At 50.5% G+C, this 15750-nt stretch overlaps 1 protein-coding gene across 2 annotated transcripts in view; it reads right to left on the bottom strand.

Moving 5' to 3' along the window:
- Positions 1–15750, bottom strand: part of PDE8A (phosphodiesterase 8A) — a 153494-nt gene that overhangs the window by 22359 nt on the left and 115385 nt on the right. Inside the window, exons 12-18 of one of the 2 annotated variants that reach the window (XM_019460362.2) lie at positions 12349–12426; positions 6146–6216; positions 5715–5879; positions 5197–5245; positions 4664–4799; positions 3012–3210; positions 223–440 (exon numbers count right to left, since the gene is read on the bottom strand). In XM_019460362.2, coding sequence (XP_019315907.1) covers positions 223–440; positions 3012–3210; positions 4664–4799; positions 5197–5245; positions 5715–5879; positions 6146–6216; positions 12349–12426 — 916 coding nt within the window. The remainder of the gene's footprint in view (positions 1–222; positions 441–3011; positions 3211–4663; positions 4800–5196; positions 5246–5714; positions 5880–6145; positions 6217–12348; positions 12427–15750) is intronic. The other variant, XM_019460363.2, reaches the window with a different exon arrangement.

Genomic DNA, 15750 nt, shown 5'->3' on the forward strand with positions numbered 1-15750 from the left:
GGCAGAACGTGCATCAGTGGGGTTGCCTGGGGCCGGGGGACTTGAGGGGGGGTGGGAAGTGACTGCCGGTGAGTCTGAGCTTCTTCCTGGGGGGTGATGGCCACGCGACCCTGACTATACAGACCGCTCTTGTACGCTTCAGATGGGTGAACCCTGTAGTATGTGACGCGCATCTCAAAGTTGCTAGAGGGACCAACACGCTCCCTGACCCGGTGCTCTCACCTCTCCATGTTTTTGAAGATATTGCATTTGTCATCGCGGGTGGTCAGCTGGAAGGCCAGGGCCGCGTGGTGGCTCTCCAGCACGGCAGTGTCGTTGTACAGGATGGCCAGCTCGCTGCCGGCATTGCACAGGAAGGAGTTGGTCCTCCCGGGGTGGTCCACGTCGTGGATGGTGGCTGCAATGAGGGCAGCGACCTCGTCAACTGGATCTAACGTTTGCTGCAAACAAGAGATCTTTTAAAAACGGGGCATGGCGCAGAAAGCAGGGAAGCCTTCCGTAGAGTCTTCTTTCCGCCCCACTACTTTCAGGTAAAAAGGTGCCAGATTTCCGAGAAAAGCGTGTTGTTGGGCACATCCCGTTTTCCTAGCCCTACTCAGAAACAGTTTCATGTTCGTACTTGTTCCTTAGGGCACACGATCTGATTCTCGGTCTCGCACAAGCTCAGGACTTACCAAAATACGAGGTGTCCTCGACACGGGAGTCACCTCCTCAGCCAGTCTGTCTCTCGACCCATCACAAAAAATGTCTGAGACACTGACTTGAACCAACAGCAACCAGTATTACTACCTGAGAGAAACAGCTTACGATGTGCGTCACTCACATTAAGGGGCTGGTCTCGCGTGTCCCCCCCCCAACCCCCCCCACCGCTTTTGGTGCGATCTCTGTCGGGCTGATGTCAGGATTTGGTGAGTTTGGTACAATAATCTGGAGGTTTTCCCTCATTTCAAGTCTCTGAAAAGGTTGACGCAACACAGAAAAAGTCCTCGAAGGGACAAAGACCTCACGTGACCGTCTTGAGTCGGGAGCCCGATTTGGAAGAATTCAATTGGTACATTCCGTACGTCTTCCGTGGTGCTGACCTCCTGGCTTCCTACTTCTAGGATCTGATTTAAAACCTTTCATCTATAAGGCTTTCAAGTTAGCGTGGAAGTGTCTGGCACTTTCTGCATGCCTCGATTTGTTTGGCTAGAATTTAATTTTCTTGGTTGTTTCAAAAAACCATTTTGGATTGTCATCTGGCCCTTCTCATTCTGTAGGCCTTAACGGATTTAAAGTGTTTTCTCATTTGTAGTGGCTGACATTTTTAAATCTAACCTTTAGTTACTGAATTGTTTCGTTTTGCAAAGGTTAGAAAATATATGAAATTCTGACGTTTATTAAGATATCCACTACGTCCTGGTAGCAGCTCATTTTTGGAAATATTCTAGAGACACCTGAAAGAAAGATGCACGTCTAACCAGTCTTGAAAATTTATTTCAATTGAAATTCAATACTTTTAACTTTAAGTGGGTGAATTATATATGGATTATATCTCAATCAATGCTATTTATAATGAACTGAGCTTTCTAAATATGTATTTGCATGTTATCTATAGAGTAGTTCAAAGGCAGTAAGTCAAAGCAAAAATTAGGCTATCTTTATACACCGAACCACACACAGACACCCCTCTCCACCACCCTGGCCTTTGTTTTCATACTTTTATATAAAACAGTCCTCTCTCTGAACTCTTAACTCTGCCTATAGTCTTGGTCTGATGTCGCTGTCCTCTCTCACACGAGTCCCCTGTCACGGAGAACAACATGGGACCGGCAGGCACCTGCCCTCGCTCCGCCCGCCCGCCTGCCATGCCCTGGTCCCCACGTGGCCATCCCCGGGTACCAGGACACCCAGACAGGAGGCTATACCGTATCACCCCTCAAATAGCCCAATTCTTAGAGCAGAAGGATCAAACCACTGTTTTTTTTTTTTTTTTTTCCTAGGTTCTGCTAAAAGTGAAATAAATGGCAAGGCCACGGGAAGTCCCTGCTATGACAGACACTGAAGGAAAGAACACAAAATGTGATGAATCAGCTCATGTCTAGTTGCTGCTTGGACAGTCTCCCTAATGAAGTGATTTCCAACGTGAAAAGCTTTCTCAGGAAGCTTGGTTTGGGAGTGGCTGGTGAGTCACATTCCTCGAGTGGAACCTTCCCCCCCTCCCTGCTCTCTGGGCTACAGTCTTCTCGCCCCTCTCCCCCACTGCCTCGAAGCTAGAGCTAAATAAAGCCGCCGGCCAGGGCCCAGGCAGACTGAGCCAGCTGTGACTGGCCACCGGCAGGTGCCAGTGGCCACTGCGGAGACTCAGCTGAGCAGGACGGGCCCTGGGGATACGAAAGGAACTAGCCGGCCACACGGAGTGGACGGGCCGGTAAGATCAGGAATGTGCCCAAGAGGAGCAGGCACATGGAAGAGGGCATCTAAGTCAGTACTGGGGATGGAGGGCGGTCTAGGCAAGACTTCCTGGAGGTACAAAGGCGGGTGTGGATCCCTGAAGGACAGGTGGGGGCCACGCGGGACCAACAAAGGGAACAGCATGTCGAGGGCAGGAGCGTCAGAAAGTACGGTGGTTCAGCGTGTCTCACACGTGGCCCGTGTGTCAGGAAGCTGTGGACACCATACCGTGGAGTTTTACAGTTCAAATCCTGTGGCGGGCGGGAGGCCGCTCCCGGGAACAACACAGTCAGATGTGCTGTCTCGGAAAGCCCGCGCTGGTAGCGGTGCGGGGGAGCCACGGGAGGCAGGGGCTCGGGAGTTCTCACCGGGCGCCGCGTAGACAAGAAAGGACGGGCCCTCGCTAGGAGGGCAGCAGGGTATTGTGAGGCATCCCGAATGAACACATCGAATCCACAGAGCTTCCCGGCCAGGCGGCGTGCAGGCGAGGACCGCTCCAGCAGTCACCCTGCACGGCAACTTGGCCGAGGCGGCGCACCGTCCCGTGGCCCTGCCCGCTGAGCACAAACACAGCTCACCTTTATCCTCTCTTTGCAGAGGAAATAGGCAGTGGCATGAAGCACGTCGGCAGAGTGCGTGGAATTGTGGTAGGGGTTACAAGAATGGTAATTGGCTTCAATAATTTGCAGCCACGATCTCAGCGTCGCCTCAGAGCAGTTCAAGAATTCACAGATTCCAAAGCGCGCAAACATTTTGAGACCGAGATAGATCAAAGGCCTACAGAGAAAAACGTCCACAGCATTAAAACAAAGAAACAGGCAAAGCGTGTGGGGCCCCAAAGAGGCTCAGACCCGACCGGCCGACCCGAGCCCGGCTTCAGCGAGCGTGCGGGGCAGGGAGGCTGCCCGAGCGGCGTCCGTGTCTCCGGGGCCCCGGCGGCTGACACCAACCTTGGCTGGAGCCCTGGGTCAGGGCCCCCCACTGGCTGGGGCCGGCTTTGCCGGCCCTGCCCTTCCGCCTGCAGTGACTCCTACTTGCACCAGTAGATTCCTCAAAATCCACGTGATGCCAGGCTTGAACCCTGTCCTCGCCTTTGGACTTGCTAGACCTGTGTTATTGGCCAGATGTCCTGCCTAGAAGCAAAGAACACTTCTTGAAGGCTGCCTGTGGCCCAGATACTGTCACTTGTCACGTAATGGCCCCAACAATCTGAAGGTGGGTGCCGCAGCAGGAGGCGGTTTCTCCTGAGAAGGTGACCGACTGGCCACCAATTCAGGCCCTTCCTTGAGAAGTTCCCTCAATCCAGCATCTGGCCTTGGGCTTGGAAGGGCAAGAAGTGGCTCTGCTGAGGTGGCATCTGGAGGTCACCACGCTCCCAGGGCTTGAACCGGCCCACCTTGGCCTGATTCGCATGAATGCGGCGTCACTAGCACGTAAGCCAGGTGCTCCAAGATTCGTTTGCTAGAGTATTCTTTCTACGGCCCCTGCCCATGTGGGGTGCAGGGGAAGAGAATGTAGCGGAAGGCTGACTCCTGGTGGGCATGATCGGAGGGGAGAGGCCGTGTGAGGACAGTTCACCCAGACTGGAGGGGACCTGAGGAGTTAGCCATCCCATGGGCCCACAGAATACACGCAGGTCCCTCCGGCCTCACCCCCCCAAAGCGCAGCCTTGGCTGGAAATGCAGACGGCCCTTCCCAGGGTGCCCAGTCAGCCACAGTGCTTTAGCCAACTCTGTGCCTCCCTCAAGGGCCGAAACTCAAGGTAAAATCCCAGTGCTGTCCCTACTCTGTGTGAGCGTGCCCAGATCGGGACGACTAGAGTTCGGGGGGTCCCCGTGCCTGACACCAACATGGCGACCACGATGTGGGGACAATTCTTGGCGAATGTGTGCTTCTAATTCTTAGTTCTAGGTTCTGAGTGGGGCTCTCGCTGCTCCCTCAACGTACCACAACCTACAGAAGGCACGTCCGTATTTTCCAGGAAAAACCCCTGCCACCCAGAGACATCACGTCCCTTGTTCAACTTCACATGGGCCACGAGTGGGCGGTCTCTGCGGGAGTTGTGACGAGTCGGCCCTCCCTGACCCCTCTGGGGCCCTGGTCCTCCCCTGGAGCCCCCCCCTCCCTGACCAGGACCTGCCTCTGGCAGATCCCCTGCTGCTTAGGGGGCTTTGTCCGCAGATGCCCTCGGGACCGGGCTGTCTGCCTGCGGGGCTCCCCGTGGACGCACCTTTTATGTGTGGCGGCCTCCAGTTCAAAAATATCAAAGTCCCAGTACTCCTCATTTTCCATGGCCCGAGCTATCCGGGGAGGGACGTCGTGAAGGGAGATGGGGGTGACAACACTGCCGGGCGCCTGCTGCAGGCCTGCAAAGCGATGTGATTTGGGGAACAGGATTAGCAGGCTTTTCCATGTTAACTGCTCCGTAGCGGGGACAGCTGCTGTGTGTCGGATGTTCTATGACCGACCACGAAACGTCTTACTGCTGAGAAAGGTCAACGGAGCAGTGCCTGAGGGGCTCAGTCGGTTAAACCTCCGACTCTTGGTTTTGGCTCGGGCCACGATCTCACGGTTTGTGAGATCGAGCCCACATCGGGCTCTGTGCTGACAGCTCGGAGCCTGCTTGGGATTCTCTTTCCCTGCCCCTCCCCCTGCTTGCACGTGTTCTCTCAAAATAAATTAACAAAAAAAAATTTATTTTCATCATTTAAGTGCTACTACAATATTAACAGTGATCCAGCAGATTAAAAAGTTAAAACTTACTTTTTGTTGAAAGAACATATTCATTCCCGGATAGTCTTCGCAAACCATCCTGATAAAAATCAAGGAGACAAGAAAAAATTAAGTCACAACTATTCTTTACTTCTTTTTTTAAAATTTTTAAAAAATAATTTTATTTATTTTTGAGAGAGACTGAGTACGAGCAGCAGAGGGGCAGAGAGAGGGAGACACGGAATCTGAAGGCTTCAGGCTCTGAGGGTCAGCACAGAGCCCGACGTGGGGCTCAAACCCACGAACCAGGAGATCATGACCTGAGCCGAAGTAGGACGCTTAACTGACTGAGCCACCCAGGCGCCCCAACTATTCTTTATTTCTTGAAAATAAACGCTGGGAGGGACAGTCGGTCCCAGAGGACAGCTGAGGGCAGCCTCCCCAGCAATGCACCCAAGGCTCCGGCGCCCCTGGGGTCAACCACTGAACACGGTCACCTAACACAGAGCAGGAGGCAAAGACAGACAAAACAGCAGGCTCTAGCCAGCAGCCGGGGCAAATACACTCACAGACATTAAGCCTCCAACAAGGTCATTGGCATGAGGATCATCGTCCTTAGCACCGAACTGCGGCGAATACAATTCAGTGGTTCTCAGAATCTCCAGCACACGGTCTAAGGCTTCCGTCACAGGCACGGGGCTGCTTTCCTGGGCGGCGTTGATAATGTTGATTACCTACAGCATGGAAAGAAGACGTGAGTTTCGTAACCTCACAGACGGTGGGAGAGCAATGCGGAGAGGCAGGCTGGCGTGGCGCTCGGCGCTAACTCAAGGCCAACTACGACGTTCACGTCGCACGTCCTCTCTTTAGAGGAGGCAGCTCCACGCGACCACCGGAGCATTATTATCGGTGCGGGTCGCTTTCCTCTCTCTAGAAACAGTCAACCTGGAGAACCAGGACTCCTGTGCATGCCGCGTGGAGACAGCGCACGCTGCTTCACCTTGGTGATGGGCGCCTCGATCGTCATGGAATGTATCCGGGCCATGGAGGAGTGCCGTCTCTGGCTGCTGACTGTGGAGAGACCACGAGATGCAAAGCTCAGGGGATGTACAGCCCCAGGTACCTGCTGACAAGCCCCGGGCTCTGTGCTCTTCCTCGCTCCCCACCCCCCAAGTCCCCATGTGCTCAGCTGCGGGACGAAGCGATCGGATGAGAACTATGTGGTCACCTGGCTTCCACCCAGTCCCGATGAGCCTGGGGTTCTTCCAGAACCAGCTCTGCTCCCTTCAGTCCTAGGCACTAGGATGCACGTGCCCCCCCCCACCCCCAGCCTGAACTTCTGATGTCACAGGCCGGAGGAAAAACAGAGGAAACAATCTAGCAAGTCAAGGCCAAACAGCCTCTTTTGTGTTTATAACAATCAAGCTTTTAATATTCAGCTTGCCACGATCCAGGAGCAAAAATGTTCTGGAAGACAATGCCACACAGGCTCTTTGTTTCATATATGGCAGGAGCGATTAATACAATTCACCATTAATCGAAATACATGAATTTTTGGTTAAATTTCTCAAGGCACCTTTTGGCATTTTCCACTGTGATGCTTAGTCTAGACCAACTAGGTTACATGCCATAAATGAGGCAGCAACTCTCAGGTTCTGTCTGAAGTTTGTGGATTTTTTGTTTCTACTGTCAAGATATGGTTCCTTTGGGGTAAAGGGAAGGCTGGGCAGTGTACAGACAGGAAAAAAATGGACACACAGAGTGCTGTGTGTCTCCCTTGAAAGCCCCACTGTCAGGCCAAATGCTGTTTACCAAAGACCTTCAGGGACGACAGACTGTTCCAAAGTGTGATAGGTGAGCCTCGTTTTACCAAACTGAGGTCTAAGGAGAAACACTGCCAGATGAACCAACTCAGGGGCTCTTAAATGCTTTAAATTTGGGGGGCCCACAACACTCCTTAAATCCAATGTTGGTGACCAGCATATGGTTGCCAGCTTTCCATTCTACCCAATAAGGTCATTAAACCAAAAATAATAACCACTATTTTACCACTACGTCATAAAAGGACCTGTTCTCATTTAAAAATGTAATGAAAGGGGGGGCGCCTGGGTGGCTCAGTCAGTTACGCGTCCGACTTTAGCTCAGGTCATGATCTTGTGGTTTACAGATTCAAGCCCCACATCAGGCTCTGTGCTGACAGCTCAGAGCCTGCTTCAGATTCTTTGTCTCCCTCTCTCTCTGCTCATGCTCTGTCTCTTGCTCTCAAAAACAAACATTAAAAAAAAAAATGTAACAAAAGGGACATCTGCTTATAAAAATGAAAAAAAAAAATAGCACAATGATGGCACAAAAACAGACACATAGACCAATGGAATAGAATAGAGACCCCAGAATTGAACCCACAAAAGTATGGCCAACTAATCTTTGACAAAGCAGGAAAGAATACCCAATGGAAAAAAGATAGTCTTTTTAACAAATGGTGCTGGGAGAACTGGACAGAACATGCAGAAGAATGAAACTAGACCACTTTCTTACACCATTCACAAAAATACACTCAAAATGGATAAAGGATCTGAATATGAGACAGGAAACCATCAAAACCCTAGAGGAGAAAGCAGGAAAAAACCTCTCTGACCTCAGCCGCAGCAATTTCTTCCTTGACACATCCCCAAAGGCAAGGGAATTAAAAGCAAAAATGAACTATTGGGACCTCATGAAGATAAAAAGCTTCTGCACTGCCAAGGAAACAATCAACAAAACTAAAAGGCAACCGAGGGAATGGGAAAAGATATTTGTAAATGACATATCGGACAAAGGACTAGTATCCAAAATCTATAAAGAACTCACCAAACTCCACACCCGAAAAACAAATAATCCAGTGAAGAAATGGGCAGAACACATGAATAGACATTTCTCTAAAGAAGACATCCAGATGGCCAACAGGCACATGAAAAGGAGAAGCTCAATGTCGCTCCTCGTAAGGGAAATACAAATCAAAACCTCACTGAGATACCACCTCAGGCCAGTCAGAGTGGCTAAAATGAACAAATCAGGAGACTATAGAGGCTGGAGAGGATGTGGAGAAACGGGAACCCTCTCGCACTTTTGGTGGGAATGCAAACTGGTGCAGCCACTCTGGAAAACAGTGTGGAGGTTCCTCAAAAAATTAAAAATAGATCTACCCTATGACCCAGCAATAGCACTGCTAGGAATTTACCCAAGGGATACGGGAGTACTGATGCATAGGGGCACTTGTACCCCAATGTTTCTAGCAGCACTCTCAACAATAGCCAAATTATGGAAAGAGCCTAAATGTCCATCAACTGATGAATGGATAAAGAAATTGTGGTTTACATACACAATGGAATACTACGTGGCAATGAGAAAGAATGAAATATGGCCCTTTGTAGCAAACTGGATGGAACTGGAGAGTGTTCTGCTAAGTGAAATAAGTCAGACAGAGAAGGAAAGATACCATATGTTTTCACTCTTATGTGGATCCTGAGAAACTTAACAGAAGACCATGGGGGAGGGGAAGGGGAAAAAAAAAGTTAGAGCGGTAGGGAGCCAAAGCATAAGAGAGTCTTAAAAACTGAGAACAATCTGAGGGTTGATGGAGGGTGGGAGGGAGGGGAGGGTGGGTGATGGGTATTGAGGAGGGCACCTGTTGGGATGAGCACTAGGTGTTGTATGGAAACCAATTTGACAATAAATTTCATATTAAAAAAAATGCACAATGAAAAAAGGCAAGAAGAAGAAATAAAGGTCACAAAGACTGTTCTGTGTGTGCTCAAACCCAAAGGAATCTACAAACACTACTCTTAGAGCCAATGAATAAGTTTATCAAGGTTACTGGGTACAAGGTCAGTACACAAAAGTCAATTTTATTTCTAGAAACCGGCAACGGACAATTAGAAATTGAAATAAACATCATTAGGAAAGCATCAAAAAACACCAATATTTAGGAATATACGTAAGGAAAGATGTGTAGGATTTATACACTGAAAACGCAGAACTGAGAGGAAGTAAAAACAACCTAGAGACACAGAGCATATCGTACCACTGAGCTTTCCCTTTTCCCTGAATTGATCTGTAGATTCAAGACATTCTTAGACAAGACCCCAGGAGGCCGTGTGTGTGTAAAGTAACAAGCTGATTCTAAATCTTATATGGAAATGCAAAGGACTTGGAACAGCCAAGACAACCTTGAAGAGGAACAACTTGAAACTAACTACCAGATACCAAGAACTATAGAGGCTGTAGCAATTGATGGTGGTATTGGTGCAAGAACAGACTAAGAGAACAGTGAAACAGAAGAGTCCAGAAAATGACTGTATACTTATAGTCCCCTAATTGACAATAATAGCACTGCTGCAAAGATGTTTTTTTTTTTTTTTCTCAATATGGTGATGGGCCAACTGGGTTTCCATGTAGGGAGAAAATTCATCCTTGAGCCCTACCTTCACCAGTTAGACCAATTTGAAATGGATCACAGACCTAAGGTAAAAGATAAAACAAGAAAACTTCTACGAGAGAACGTAAGAGAATATCTTCATAACCTTGGGATAGGGAAAGATTTCCTGAACAGGACACAAAAAAGCACCAGCTATGATAGAAAACACTGATAGAATGAGCTTTATTAAAATTAAGAACTTCTGTTCATTAAAGACCATTAAGAGAGTGAAAAGGCAAACCACAGACTAAAAAAATGTATTTGTGATGCCCATATCCAAAAGAGGACCCATATCTAAAATATATAAAGAATTCCAGGGTGCCTGGGGGGCTGTCAGTCAAGTGTTCAACTCTTTTTTTTTTTTTTAATGTCTATTTTGAGAGTGAGAGAGAGGGATGAGCAGGAGAGAGAAGCCATGCAGGCTTTACATCATCAGCTCAGAGCCTGACATGACCCTCGATCCCACGAGCCATGAGATCATGACCTGAGCCAAAACCAAGGGTCGGATGCTTAACTGACTAAGCCATCCAGGGGGGCCCAAGCATCCAACTCTTGATTTTGGCACAGGTCACGATCTCACGGTTGTGAGATCAAGTCCCGTGTCGGGCTCCATGCTGAGTGTGGGGCTGGCTTGGGATTCTGTCTCTCCCTCTCTCTGCCCCTTCCCTGCTCTCACTCTTTCTCAAATAAGTAAACATTAAAAAATAAAATATATAAAGAATTCCTATAAGCCAACAAGAGAAACTCAATTATAAAAATTGGCAAAATATCTGAACAGCGTTCACAAAAGAGGATTTCCAAATGGTTAGTAAGCGTATGAAGGGGGTACTCAACCTCATTAGTCGTCAGGAATATTAAAATTAAAACCGTACCCACCAGAATTGCTGAAATTGAAAATGCTGAGCTAACCACTTCTGGAAGGCTGCAGAGCAACCAGAACACCCCACACCTCAGCGATAGGGGGTGACCTGATACAACTCACACCAGAGAGACCTCTGCAGCTGCCCAAAGGCCCAGCAATTCCACTTCTAGGCAGGACAGGAACACGTGCCCACCCCCAGAAAGACTTGTGTAAAAACATTCACGTAGCCGTCCTATTATTTTAAGTAGGCTCCATGCCCAGCACAGAGCCCAACGCATGGCTCAATTCGGGGCTCGAACTCACAACCCTGAGATCAAGAGCCGGACGCTTAACCGACTGAGCCACCCCAGGCGCCCCTGCAGCCTTATTCTTAACAGCCCCAAAGTGGAAAGATGAACACAGATGCCTCTGAATAAAAGAACGGATAAGGGTGGCACGTCCCTGCGACAGAGGACTGCCGAGCAATAAAGACAATGAAGAACGGACTCGCCTAGCAACATGGATGGATCTCAAAAACCTAAAATAAGTGATAGAAGCCAGACTCAAGCAGCATGTGCTGTACGATCTCTGTGAAGCACAAGAGGCCAACTTAATTTACGGTCCCAGAATCAGTGGCGGCCTCTGTGCCGTAAAAGGTGTGCGTGCGCGCGTTTTCTGTATCTGCTTTGGGGGGGCAGTTGCACGAGTGTTGAACTGCTGAAACTCACGGAACTGAACATTCGACATCTGAATTCCACTGCATGTATATTATAACTAAGTTAAAAAAGAGTGGCGATTAAAAACCAGAAACGTTACAAGAAAAATGTTTAACTCTTAAAAATAGAGAGGGACCGAGTCAGCCTAAGGACAGACAGAAGCAAGAGGGGAGGAGCGGAGACTGCTGTGCGGGGGGGGGGGGGGGGGGGGGGGGGACTTTGCCCCTGCCCGCTCTGCCCGAGGACTTGGGAGGACCACGGTGCTGCTCGAGTGGAGGCCGCAGCGAAGACGGTGGTGGCAGCTCCCGCCGCCCCTGCAGGGCACCACGCACCCTCACCCCTCACACAACCCTCTGGGGACAGCACACCTGCCCCCCAGGTCACGGTGAGGAAACGGAGGCACGCGGGTCTACCCACAAGGTTGCGCGGACAGTACATGAAGCTGGGACCGGAATCAAGGTGATTCTGAGGCCAAAGCCCGTTTCTCACCCGTGTAGCAGGGCGGGGCCTGCGCAGTCTTTCCAGTGCGGGACATATTTGTCTTTTCGGAGCCTCGCAACCAACCTGAGGACACTCGATCTCTTGTCTAATCTGAGTTGCTATTGCCCTGGAAAGCTGTGGCTTTTTATCTAGAGACGATCGACTCCACACGCTTCCCTTTTCATCTCTGGGTCCAGGAAAGTACCCAGCCAGCAGTAACATGTGCCTCCACACTGTATTAACCGTTTTCATTACATTTTAAAAACGACTAAATCATTCGGGCCACATAGCTATGTAATCTTAAAAAATTATATTCCAATTAAAACGTACTATTTGCTTAATAAGGGTCTTTTGCATCCCCAAATGCAGCTCACCTCTCCACCAAAGGGAAGTTTCCATGGCAACCCACGACGGACTATGTTAAGAATTTCTAGATGCATTGTGCACCACCCATACAGTAACGGAGATCAACAGACATCTTCCGCTGTTCACAGTTTAGAAAATCAACGATAGAATACATAGTAAAATGTATCCACGAAAAAGCTGAGAACGGAGCCCACCGGCAGGAGTCGGGGGAGGGGACACGGACTCGGGCTGTAGAGCGTCCCTTCCCCTGTCCCGCACTGCAGGTGGACAGGGACCCGGAGAGGAGACTGGGGACCGAGTGTCAGGAGTTCACCTGCTCTGCCCCTTCCCCTCGTCTTTGCACCTACCTTCACTTGCTCGAGAGGCAACAGCTCTGACATCGAGCGAGCTTTTCCTTCTGTCTTTGTGTTTGCCTGACTGATTATCTGTGGAAACAATTAAACTATAAATCACCTCTTCAAAGGGATTTTGACAACAGATTAGGAAAGTTACCAATTTAAAAATTTTCAACAACAAAATGTGGGAATTAGAACACCATTTAAGAAGCCCCCCACATCAACAGAATGCCCAGAGATGAAGGCTTTGACCAATGAGGTTTTAGGGGGGGAGTGACTTCCTCAAAATGTCCCATCTGGTTATAGTCATAAGCAACTGCCCTATAGCTTCCAGATTATTCCAGATTATGTAGTTACAGAGTCCTGGGACATGAAGCCAAAACTAGAAGAAATGAACCCAGGAAAAGTCTTCCTATCATACTGCTGCATATATAATTGAGTAAAACGGTAAAAAAAAATTTTGATTCCTGCCCATCCTTGCCTCAAAGGGAATTTTTTTTTTTTTTTAAACAATACATGCTCTAAAATGTCCCAGGAAAGAATGTACCTCTCTTCAAGGGTAGCCAGGGAGCGCTGATGGGTTTGGGGTCTATTTCAGATGACAATTTATCCATCTCCCCGACCCCACGGCTCTTCCGGGCTGTCTCTGCCTCCTCTCTCCCTCGACCTCCCATGCCAATCAATGACAAGGCACAGGTGACCTTCCTTCCTGTCCCCTCCTCTGTGCAGGTGCTACACGTGGTGCTGAGCCTCTCTGACCTGTCCCCATTTCACAGACGAGGAAACCGGCAGCCGCCCTGCTGTGAGGGAACATGGAGCCGGCGCTCGGGCCCCCCGACCTGCACGCCGCGCCTTCTCTGCCTTCGCTTGGCCCCCTCACCTGGAGTCCTGCTCAGCCACAGGATCTGCGTGCAGGCCCCAGGCACCCCTCCCCACCCTCAGGAAGTCCCTTCACTTGTTCTTTGCTTCGTTCTCTTCCACGCGGGCACCGGCAGCAAACTTGTCAAGTCACGGATGACCTCCTTGTTTCTACATCTGAAGGACACGGTTCAATTCCTACCTGGCTTGACTGCGGTCCCAGACACAGCTAACCACTCTTTCTGGAAACTCACACTTTGCACACGTTCACCTTCTCCTGGTTCTCCTTCTGTCTCCTACTCTTCCTTCCCAATCTCCCTCTTCCTCGGCCCCCCTCGTCATGGCTCCCTCTTCCTCGATCCCAAGGTTGTCCTTAGCCCTGCTCATCTTCTCAGACAACACGTCTCCTCGGGGGATCTCATTTCTTCGTACAGCGGAAACTAACTCCTGTGCTGCTGCCCTATCCCAGGCCTCTCCTGAGAGCCAGACTTCCATCTCAGCTGGCCACTGGCCACCTCTAGCTGGACACCCCTCAGGAACTTCCAGTCAACTCGTGGTCTCCCGCATATCCACTGAAGTTTGAAACAAGTCCTACGTGACTTCTCTGTACCTCTCCCTCAACTGGTCAGCTAAATCTACAGATTTTATCTCCTAAATACCTCTTCAATCTACCCCTGCTCTGTCCCTGTCCTAGCTAGACACGTGCCATCCTCCTCTGGATTATGACAGAATGACAGCCTCCCACACTGGTCCCACAGTCCCCAATCTTATCCCCAACCTTGTCCCCTTCATCCCATTCTCCGTAGGCAGCCAGGCGATCCTCCTAAAACAGATCGCTCTCCCAATTACGACAATTCAATGGTTCATCACTATTTTTAGGACACGACTTAAACTCCCCCGTGTGGCACCCAGAGTCTAGGATAGCTGGATCTCCTCTTTCCAGCCACGACCACCTATTTGTGACGTGCTAGTTCACCTCACACCCTTCTACGCCTTGGCACGGACTGCTCACCTCCACTTGGGAACCTGCCCCTCCCATGCTGCCTTCTTCACCTGGTTAACTCTCGATACTCTCCGAACATGCGGTTCAGGTACCATAACCTCGGTGAATGTTCTAATGCCTCCTCGCACCCCCAACATCGCCAGTAACCACCTACTTTACCGTCTACCTTCCTCACCGGCTCTGGAGGACACGAGCGCAGGAATAGCCTTCCTGTCTTTTTCTTGGGGGACCAGCACTGCCCAGCCATTAACAGACCCTCAACAGACACCTGCAAATCCCTGAGCGTGGGTGAAAGTATTGCCTCACACAACGCTCTGCTTCCACGGCTCCCTTGCTTGAAACCCTGCAGCACCACGGGGAGAAAGTAACTGGCTGGCAGCCAAGGACAGGCCACTTGCCAGTCTGCCTCTCGCCTCACCTGCCGTGACCACACGTGGCTGTCAGCACGCCTGCCCCTCCCGCTTCCCACACGACACTGTATCCTCTCTGGATGCTCACTCCCTCAAGTCGGATCGCCCCCGCCCGCCACACACAGACCCGGTATGACGGCTGTGAACTTACAAGGTCACTCCTGCATTCTTCTCCCCTGGAGCCACTCAACAGACACTCTCTGGGCGCCTCCCATGTACTGGGCCCTACGCCAGGCATTAGGGATATGAAGACGGATAAGGCAGGTCTCCTCCGGGAGACAGGCAGACAGCAGATGAGTTAAGTTTAGCAGATGCAGCCAAGAAGAGGAGGGGACCATCTCCAGGAGGAGGAAGCCGCTTGCCTACAGACCAGAGTGTAGCTGTCCGGAAGCAAAATGCAGCGCGTGTAACCAAGGACTGGGTCGGGGCAAAAGTGGAAGGAGAAGCGCAGGCTTCCATTTGTACTGAACGTTTTTTGTTTTTTTTTTTTTTTTTTTTTTTTATTTTTGGGACAGAGAGAGACAGAGCATGAACGGTGGAGGGTCAGAGAGAGAGGGAGACACAGAATCGGAAACAGGCTCCAGGCTCCAAGCCATCAGCCCAGAGCCTGACGCGGGGCTCGAACTCACAGACCGCGAGATCGTGACCTGGCTGAAGTCGGACGCTTAACCGACTGCGCCACCCAGGCGCCCCTGTACTGAACGTTTTAAAGTCACTTTATCGCCGTGTAAATACTGGATCTTCCTGGTTCCCATTCGAGACCCATCTCCAACAGCCTGCACCTGCTGGGATGCCGCTCCCGCTGGTCGGCTCTCAGAAGCAGACTCGGGGATTGTCGGAGGGTGAATGCGGGGTTCACATCTCAGGCAGCCCGCAAGCCCTAAGGAGCACGAGCCAGGCCCTCACCACAAACCGGAGAGCTCCGAAGCACCCGGCCTGGTAACGGACAGCAGGCTGCACAGGCCTCGACCGCCCGGGGCTCGGATCCCGCACCACCTGTGACTTCCGCTCTGTGCTCTCGGTGTCCTGTTCCATAAAGTGTGATCCTCCCACACAGCCCCATAGTTTTAGTAGAGAAAAACGAGCAGCATTTCCTTGCCTTGCTGGGTAAATCCAGGGAACCCCAGAGAAGCAGTGAGAGTG

Source organism: Panthera pardus, unplaced genomic scaffold, assembly GCF_024362965.1.
Source record: "Panthera pardus isolate Hobbes unplaced genomic scaffold, ASM2436296v1 HiC_scaffold_23, whole genome shotgun sequence".
In the NCBI taxonomy this organism is placed as follows: domain Eukaryota; kingdom Metazoa; phylum Chordata; class Mammalia; order Carnivora; family Felidae; genus Panthera; species Panthera pardus.